The sequence below is a fragment of the Polistes fuscatus genome, unplaced genomic scaffold (genome assembly GCF_010416935.1).
Source record: "Polistes fuscatus isolate 324 unplaced genomic scaffold, CU_Pfus_HIC Scaffold30, whole genome shotgun sequence".
NCBI lineage: Eukaryota > Metazoa > Arthropoda > Insecta > Hymenoptera > Vespidae > Polistes > Polistes fuscatus.
In genome coordinates this window covers 254891-265306 of record NW_025113108.1, presented here as the reverse complement: position 1 = coordinate 265306, position 10416 = coordinate 254891, and the positions used below count along the sequence as shown (strand labels likewise).

Below are 10416 nucleotides of genomic sequence, written 5' to 3'. Positions count from 1 at the left end.
GAATCTACAAGGCAATGGTAAGACCTATTATGTCACATACCGCAGAAACTCGACCAGACACGGCGAAAACGAAACAGTTACTAGAGACAACCGAAATGAGAGTTTTTCGCAGAATAGCTGGAAAAACACTACTGGATCGAGAGAGAAGTGAAAATATAAGAAGAACATGCAAAGTGGAAAACATTAACGAATGGATACTAAAAAGGAAAAAAGAATGGAACGAACATATCAACAGAATGGACAACGGAAGAATAGTCAGAATTGCACGGGATAAGTCACCGGTTGGCCGCAGAAGCACGGGGCGCCCACAAAAACGATGGTGCGACAATTTAACAGTGCAATAGGCAGAAAAAAAATCATCGTTACGAAACAGGCAATTTGCCTAAACTAAAGAATGAAGAAGAAGAAGAAGATATATATATATATATATATGTAAGGACAGTAGTTTGAGCTATATTGTATTTAGCGCGTAAATAGGTTAGGGAATAAAACAGGTGGCGTTAGTGCTACAAAGAAAGCAGGAGTGAAAAGATATAGAAATTAAGAAATATATGTAAGAAAATTAATCAAGAAACAACGGTGTGGATATTAGCATTGAATGTTGTTTCTTTGTTATTACAGGTAGGATAAATAATTAGTCTAAGTTGCTACATTATTATTTTGTTCAAAATAAAATAAAATCTTTGTTATTACAGAGAAACAATTCTACCTATTATCTACCCATAACCTGCACAATAAATAAGACATTATAAAACAACATTCTCGTTGGAATTCACAACAGAAAGGAAAAAAGAAAATAAGAATAAAAGATGGAGCAGTTGCAATTTACTTTTACGATTAAAGGAACAGATGATCAGAAAAAGAATGTGCTCTGTATAACCTCAATCGGCACATCGAATGGCCACGTATATGCAGTTCCGGATGAGTATCAACCAGTTACACAACACAAAGAAATTATGGCACAACCGATATTTAATAAGATAAAAAATTCGTTAACGAGAAGGCACCAAATAAAGAGAGTATGGATCGATTTAACAGAAGAATTAGCGAACGCTTACTTAGACGAAGGAGGGAATTTACACATAAAGGGATTGTTCCTAGAGGAGATACTGGAGAAACCGGAGGATAGGTCACAAACTTCAGAACAACCACTGATGAAAATGTTAGAAAAGTTGCTCGAAAAGAGCCAAATACAGTCGGAAAGTACAGGAAAAAGGGCAGAACAATTCATGATTGGGAGATTTGATGGAAGGAATTTAGACGCAGATCAATGGATCACGAGTTTCGAAAAAGAGTGTGAACGATTTGACATCTCTGAGGACTATAAAAAAATTGAAATCTTGAAATCATTCATGGATAAGAGCGCCGCAGATTGGTACAGTTGTACATTGTTAAAACTTACGATTGAAGCAAGTTGGGAAGAGTGGAAAAGAATCTTCTGCAAAACATTCGTCAGCAAAGGTTGGTCTAGGATAAGATATGCTCTGTCGTTTAGATATCAAACGGGTCCTTTGCTTGATTATGCGATAAAGAAAAGAAACTTTTATTAGAAGCAGGAAGATCGATGGACGATGGAACGTTAATTGATTTAATTGCAACTGGCCTGCCAAATTTTGTAGCTGATAGGATTGATAGAGAAAAATTAAGAGAGACAGAAGATTTATATAATGAAATAACGAAATTAGAATATCTAGTTCTCAAGAGCAACCCTGGTATAAAAAGGAATAAGAATTACGATAACAAAGAAAAGACAGAAAGAACACCATGCGAAACTTGTAAAAAGAAAGGCAAAGGCGTACGCTTCCACCCTGCAGCCGAATGCTGGTTTAAAGATAAGAAATACGAAACGAAGCATACCAATAATTCAATATTGAAAGTAGAACTAAGTGATGAAGATCCAAAAAACTATTAACTCCACCATTAATCGAACTTAAAATAACACTGAACAACACGTTCGATGTAACCGCTATTTATGATTCAGGCTCAAACATCTCACTAATAAATGCAAGACTAGTACACTTGAAACATAGGAGAACTAATTTGAGACAAAAAGTTAATTTAAGAACGATTAATGGTGTGTATAAATTAGAAGAATTAATAAGAATCAAAGCAAAGATATTGAATATAGAAGAAGATATAGACGTATTCATAATTAATAATGAAAATTTCAAATATGACTTTCTAATAGGATTAGATTGCATAAAAAAATTTAAACTAACACAGAATGAAAAATTAGAGATAGAACAAGAAAAATCCCATTTAATGGAGAAACAAGAATACCAAATGAACTTCAATGAACATGTAGATTTAGACAGTTTCCAAGTCTTAACAAATCACTTAGATCATTATGAAGAAAAAATAATAGAGAATCTTATAGACAAATATAAAAATATATTTGCTAGAGATAAATATGATATAGGCGTAGTAAAAGACTATGAAGCCAGAATAGATCTCATAGTAGATAAATACTGTAGCAAGAGGCCTTACCGATGCACAATTGAAGATAAAAAAGAAATAGAAGAACAGATCTCAGAATTACTTAAAAGAAATCTAATAGAAGAATCATATAGTCCTTTTGCTGCTCCAGTTACATTGGCATACAAAAGAGATGAGAATAAAAAATCAAGACTATGCATAGATTTTAGAGACTTGAATAAAATAGTAGTTCCCCAATCACAACCATTCCCATTAATTGAAGATTTAGTAGTAAAAACAAGGGACTGCAAATATTTTTCAAAATTAGACATAAACTCAGCATTTTGGTCTATTCCTCTTCGAATTGAAGATAGAAGAAAAACAGGATTTGTTACCCAAGAAGGTCAATTTCAATGGACGTGCCTTCCGTTCGGACTGAAGACGTCGCCAGCAATTTTTCAGAGAATATTAAGCAACATAATAAGAAAACATAGGCTATCAGACTTCACGGTAAACTACATCGATGACATACTGATTTTTTCAAAATCTTTTAAAGAACATGTAGAGCATCTGTCACAATTATTAGAAGCAATAATGGAAGAAGGGTTCAGATTAAAACTCTCTAAATGCACATTTGCATTAGATTCCGTACAATACCTAGGTCACATCATAAAACATAACTCAATTTCACCAATAAAAGATAATCTAATTTCAATAAAAAAGTTTCCAATACCGAAAAATCAGAAGAATATCAGACAGTTCTTAGGGAAGATTAATTTCTACAACCAATACGTTCCGAAAATTTCACTAATTTTAGAACCCTTACATAACTTACTAAGAAAGGGACAAAAATTCATTTGGTCAAAAGAATGCCAAGAAGCCTTTGAATATATGAAAGATTTCCTCTGCACTCAACCAACATTAGCCATTTTCGATCCCGGTCTGCCGATACATATATACACGGATGCAAGTTTACAAGGTATAGGAGCTGTGTTAAAACAACCACAACTAAACGATGATCAAAAGATGGAAAAACCAGTGGCATATTTTTCAAAAAAACTCAATGAAGCACAAAAAAGAAAAAAAGCTATTTACTTGGAATGCTTAGCAATAAAAGAATCAACGAAATATTGGCAACATTGGCTTATAGGTAGACACTTCAAAGTATTCTCAGATCACAAACCATTGGAAAAGATGAATATTAAAGCTAGAACAGATGAAGAATTAGGCGATCTCACATACTATTTATCACAATATGATTTTGAAATAATATATCACCCAGGTAAAGATAACTTAGAAGCAGACTGCTTAAGCAGAAACCCAGTATTAGAGTGTCAGGAAGACGAAGATGATCAATTAAAAATTGTGAATTTAATAAAGATAGAAGATATTTATGAAGATCAAAAGAAAAATGATGATATAAAAACTAACAAAAATAAATTACTGTTAAAAGAGAATTTGTACTATAAAAAAGTAAGAAAGAAAGAAAAAATCGTACTATCAGAAGAATTCTGCAAGAGATTTATAAAAAACACCCACGAATATTTCTGTCACATCGGCATAAAACAAATGCAAAGAAAGATATTACCATACTATACAGCAAATAATATTTCAGAGAATATAGAGCGAATATGCAAAAATTGTGAAATCTGTATAAAAAACAAGTCAAGGGGACAAGATAAAATTGGACTGATGTCTAATCTTGGTCCAGCAAAAGAACCATTTGAAATAGTTTCCATAGATACAATAGGGGGATTCGGTGGTTCACGATCCACAAAAAAATATTTACATCTTCTAGTAGACCACTTTACAAGATTTGCTTATATATTGACATCAAAAACACAAGGCGCGAATGATTTTATTAAGTTGACGAAAAACGTGTTAAAAGAAAACAATATAAAGATGATTTTGACGGACCAATACCCGGGCATAAACTCAAATGAATTCAAGAATTACTTGGAAAAGCAAAAAATCACGTTGATTTTTACGGCAGTTAATGCTCCATTTTCCAATGGTTTAAACGAAAGAGTAAACCAAACCTTAGTAAATAAGATTAGATGTGCAATGAATGAAGAAAATAGAAGGAGTGCATGGACAACTGTAGCACACAACTGCGTAAGGAGATATAATGAAACGGAACACACAGTCACTAGATTTAGTCCAAAATATTTATTACGAGGGGAAGATACCTCAACATTACCAAAGGAGTTACAGAAAGAGAAGGATAATAATAGGCTAGACAATGATAGAACAATTGCCTTCAAAAATAGCACTAAATATCATGAATACAACAAGAGATTATATGATAAAAACAGAAAGGATTACGATTTTAATATCGGAGACTTAGTGTATATTGAAAATAGTAATCGACTAAATCGAAAAAAACTAGATGAATTGAGAATCGGTCCTTACAGGATTTTAAACAAAATATCAAAATCAATATACGAAATCGATATAGGACATAAAAGAACAGTACTAAACTTGTTTCATATTTCTAAACTTATTCCGACTCCTTATGATTCAATTGGAATAGGTGCTGCTGGCACCTGATTACGACTTCCTGTAATGTCTACAAAAAAAAAAAAAAAAAAAAAAAAAAAGATTTATGTACCATGTATTTTTTTTTTTTCTTTCGGAGGGGGGAGATGTAAGGACAGTAGTTTGAGCTATATTGTATTTAGCGCGTAAATAGGTTAGGGAATAAAACAGGTGGCGTTAGTGCTACAAAGAAAGCAGGAGTGAAAAGATATAGAAATTAAGAAATATATGTAAGAAAATTAATCAAGAAACAACGGTGTGGATATTAGCATTGAATGTTGTTTCTTTGTTATTACAGGTAGGATAAATAATTAGTCTAAGTTGCTACATTATTATTTTGTTCAAAATAAAATAAAATCTTTGTTATTACAGAGAAACAATTCTACCTATTATCTACCCATAACCTGCACAATAAATAAGACATTATATATATATACATATATGTAAAGAAATATTCTTTAATTGATTTACCGCGTTAGTCGAAATCGTTGGTACGTACCTGACATACAGGTCAGCTGATGTAAAGTAGTCCAGTCAACGAGGGCCGTTTCCTGTGATCTCAGGAAAGAAGGTGAAAACTTAACATAAGAGTATATAGACGACGCTGAATCGAATGGTGCTAACTTTTTTGAGGTGGAAAGTGCCGTTTTTGAGAAAAAGTGTAAAAAAGGATAAAAATTGGTAAAAAATGGCTTTATCTTAACATCTAGGCATTTAATCGAAAAAAGTTTTAAACAAAAGTTGTAGAGAATTTAATAATACATAAAAAATTTATGAGTTATCTTCGTATTTTCAAAAATAAGCGAATAAAATTGGATTGAAGATGGGAAAATAATTGTAAGAGTGGGGAAGCAAGTCCCGCTCTCAGTCGGCTTTTACACGCGAGCGGGCTAGTGTGCGTGCGAGCGTCCGTGTGCACTAATACACAAACGAAGGATCTTCGGCAATCTTCGGACTCTCGGTCTTGAATGAAAGTGCGAGTGAGAGAACAAACCAATATTTCTCTCTTTTTATTTATCATGCGATAACGAGTATTATTGTCCTTGGCCATCGATTGTTGAGCGTTCTGATATTTCTCTTTTTATATTTTTTCTTTCGGTAGCAAGAATTTTACGTCTTGGCCATCGAGCGTCGAGCGTTTTGTATACGAGTGCGAGTGAGAAAGAAAACCGATATTTCTCTCTTTCTATTTTTTCATTTGGTAGCCAGAATTTTACGTCTTGGCCATCGAGCGTCGAGCGTTTTGTATATCTCTATATATCGGCGTATAAGCGCGGCATTTTTAAATCGAATCTTGATGCTTATGGCACGCCGTTTCTTTATTTATTGTCAAAAATAATGAACCTTGAGTAAAAAAAAAATAATTCATTTAACAGAAACTATTATTATTTAGTTGAGAGTAAAAATAATGAATTAATTTTGTGTCTCGCCATAAATTAATTAGAATAATTAATTGATATAAATTCTTTGCCTCACAAAAATTTATTTGTATATCAAATTGAATACGTATTCTCTTTAAGACGAAATTTAAAATTTAAATATTTTTCCTATTAAATTATGTATTTTATAAAATTTTCATTTACTGACTTTTTGTCTCGTAAAAATTTATTAGTTTAACAAATTAAATACATATTTGAAAAAGAAGAATTTTATATAACCACACATAAAATTAATTCAAGATATATATGAAAGGATATTCTAACAACGTGGAATTTATTTTTTGTCTATACATAATTTTAATTCATTTTTATTATGTTATAAGAAAATAGTAATGCATTCTGATTCATCTTCGAAGTCTTAAGAATTCTACGAAAAAAATTAAACAATTACCAAGTGGTGCGTTAGCGTAAGTAGTAACGTCTTCGCTTCTCGCGCTAGTTTATTAACGTTCGATTCTTCGTGGGGGAATTATTATTTTCATAAGTTTATATATGCCGATATATATAGATATACAGAACGCTCGACGCACGATGGCTAAGACGTAAAATTCTATCTACCGAATGAAAGAATTAAAAGAGAGAAACATCGGTTTTCTTTCTCACTCGCACTCGTATACAGAACGCTCGACACTCGATGGCCAAGACGTAAAATTCTGGCTATCCAGTGAAAAAATAGAAAGAGAGAAATATCGGTTTTCTTTCTCACTCGCACTCGTATACAGAACGCTCAACAATCGATGGCCAAAACAAAAATACTCGTTATCGCATGATAAATAAAAAGAGAGAAATATTGGTTTGTTCTCTCACTCGCACTTTCATTCAAGACCGAGAGTCCCGATGATTGCCGAAGATCCTTCGTTTGTGTATTAGTGCACGCGGACGCTCTCACGCACACTAGCATACTAGTGCGTTTGCGTGTAAAAACCGACGGAGGGGTAAGACTTGCTTTCCCCCAACTCTTACAATTATTTTCTTATCTTCAATCCAATTTTATTCGCTTATTTTTGAAAATACGAAGATAACTCATAAAACATTTTTTATGTATTATTAAATTCTCTACAACTTTTGTTTGAAACTTTTTTCGATTAAATGCCTAGATTTTAAGATAAAGCCATTTTTTACCAATTTTTATCCTTTTTTACACTTTTTCTTAAAAACGGCACTTTCCACCTCAAAAAAGTTAGAACCATTCGATTCAGCGTCGTCTATATACCCTTATGTCAAGTTGTCACCCTCTTTCCTAAGATCGCAGGAAACGGCCCTCGTTGACTGGACTAAAAAGAGAGGGGGAATAATTAAGATAAGAGTTGCGAGAGCAGTCGCGAGCGTTTACTTGAGCAGTAGGAACGATACGGTTTATAACGAACACTAAATGTCGTTTATTCTCGTTACAGGTAAGCAATGTAAATATTTATCACATAAATTTGAAAATAAAAGTTTAAATCTTCTCGTTACAGAAACACAATTTTTTTTTTAACTGTACTTGACCTACACCATAAATAGTCTTATAAAACGACATTTTTGTAAGTTAAAATTCAAAAAAAGACTGAAGAAAAATGGAGAAATTACGTTTTGAATTTACCATGAAAGCAGCCACAGACAAGAAATCGAACTCGCTATTAGTGACTTCCATTACAACACCATTTTTAAGAAAGTTAAAAACGCAAATTTAAAAAGGAATCAGAAGAGAAACGCGTGGTTTGTATTGAACTCTGAGGTGCGGGCTAAATACATTGATTAAGGGGGTAATATCCAGTTCGGGGATATGTTATTAGAAGAAAGATGGGAAGAACCGAAGGCTAATAATTCAAACGATCTGAAAGAAACTTTAAGTAGTAATCCCCAAACAACGACTAAACAAAAGAGGACAATTAAGTCATCTTCAGAAAGGTTCATGTTAGAAAAATTCACCAAAAAAAATAGAAATTTTACCTAATGGATAGATATATTCGAAAGAGAATGCGAACGCCTGGATGTGCAACGAGATGAGGAAAAGATAGAAATTCTGAGATTATTCTTAGAAGGTTCTTGTGTGGACTGGTACAGTTCAATGTTGATGAAACACTCCATAAATTCGAGTTGGGCAGATTGGAAAGAAGATTTCGTTGAAACTTACTCAGATAAGGGATGGTCAACAGCAAGGTATGCTATAAATTATAAATATATAGGTGGCTCATTATTGGACTATGCATTAAAAAAAGAAAGAATACTTCTGGAAATAGATAAAAATATGAATGAGGAAATGATGATATTATTGATAGCCATTAGTCTGCCAGAATACATCTCGGATAGAATTGACCGAAGCGAAATTAAAGGAACAAGAGATCTGTTAAAAAGGATCAAAAGTCTGGAATACTTGGTAGAAAAAGGAGACTTCAGTGAGAAAAAAAATCCACCCCAACTTATAAAAATAAAGTAGGAAAGAAAAATCGCTGTAAAGTATGCGAGTTAATGGGAAAAAAAAATAGACACCACCCCGAAAGCTTTCGCTGGTTCAGAACAAAAACGAATAAAGGGGAAGAAAAGAATCCAATAAAATTAGTAAATAACTCACAACTGGAAGTTAAACTACAAAAGGAAGAGCCAAAAAACTAGTATTGCTGCCATTAATAAAAGTAAAGGTATTATTGGACAATAAAATGGAAGTTGATGGAATTTATGACTCTGGTGCGAATGTTTCGTTAATCAGTTCAAAGTTGTTAAAAATCAAAAATAGAAAACCCAATGAGTCCAAAAAATACAAGATTAAAACGATCAATGGCTTAAGAAGAGCTAGTGGTTTCATCACTTTAAGTATAAAAATTTTTAATATAGAAAAAAAATGAATGTTTACATAGTAAACGAAGAAAAGTTCGACAATGAATTTCTTATCGGACTCGATTGCATCAAAGAATTCCGTTTGATGCAAGATGAAAACTTATCAGTCAGTCAGAAGATTAGCGAGGAACAGAAAAATAATAGTATGATTGATAAAAACTTAAGGAATGAAAGCGTAGAAGAGAAAATGTTGGTTAATTCCAACGAGAATGTCAAAGAAGAAGACTTTAAGATTGATATAAATCATCTGAACAATGAAGAAAGACTTATAATAAAAGAACTAATAAATGAAAATACTTCAATTTTTGCTAAAGATAAATACAATATAGGCACGGTAGAAAACTATGAAGCACAAATCGATTTACAGACAGAGAAATATTGCAGTAAGAGACCATATCGATGCACAGTAGAAGACAAGAAGGAAATTGAATCGCAAGTAGCAAAATTATTAGATAAAAGATTGATAGAGGAATCATACAGCCTGTTCGCCGCGCCAGTTACTCTAGCATTCAAGAAAGAAGAAAACAGGAAATCGAGATTATGCATTGACTTCAGGGACTTAAACAAAATCGTTGTTCCACAATCGCAACCATTCCCTTTGATTGAAGACCTTGTGACTAAAACAAGAAACTGTAAATATTTTTCGACGCTAGACATAAACTCGGCATTCTTGTCCATTCCTTTACGAGTGACAGACAGATACAAAACGGCATTCGTTACACAAGAAGGTCACTTCCAGTGGACTTGTTTACCATTTGGACTTAAGACCTCACCAGCGATATTTCAAAGGATAATGAGTAACATAATCAGAAAAAACAATCTTGCAGAGTTCACCGTCTGTTATATAGACGACTTACTAATATTTTCCAAATCATTCAACGAACATATGAATCACCTGAGGCGGCTGTTTCAAGCCATAAAAAAGGAGGGATTCAGATTGAAATTAGCGAAATGCGCTTTTGCAAGAGACTCGGTGAAATACTTGGGCCATATTATACAAAACAATTCGGTCAAACCTCTAAACGACAATCTAATTGCGATAAGAAAATTTCCAATGTTAACTACAAAAAAAAATGTAAGACAGTTCCTAGGCAAAATAAATTTTTATCATAGGTATGTACCAAACATAGCTATTAAGTTGGACCCGCTACACAATTTATTGCGGAAAGACCAAGAGTTTAAATGGACTAAAGAATGCCAGAAATCT

General features: G+C 32.9%; 1 protein-coding gene and 1 long non-coding RNA gene across 2 annotated transcripts; both read left to right on the top strand.

Annotated features, from left to right (window-relative positions):
- Positions 1-442: 442 nt before the first annotated feature.
- Positions 443-1550, top strand: LOC122520332. Its single transcript, XM_043640428.1, has 2 exons — positions 443-621; positions 696-1550. The coding sequence occupies exon 2, from the start codon at positions 810-812 to the stop codon at positions 1548-1550; it is 741 nt and encodes a 246-aa protein (XP_043496363.1). The 5' UTR covers positions 443-621; positions 696-809.
- A 3501-nt stretch (positions 1551-5051) lies between these two features.
- Positions 5052-5381, top strand: LOC122520356. Its single transcript, XR_006304512.1, has 2 exons — positions 5052-5251; positions 5326-5381. It is a non-coding gene; the product is annotated as an uncharacterized LOC122520356 (long non-coding RNA).
- Positions 5382-10416: the final 5035 nt, after the last annotated feature.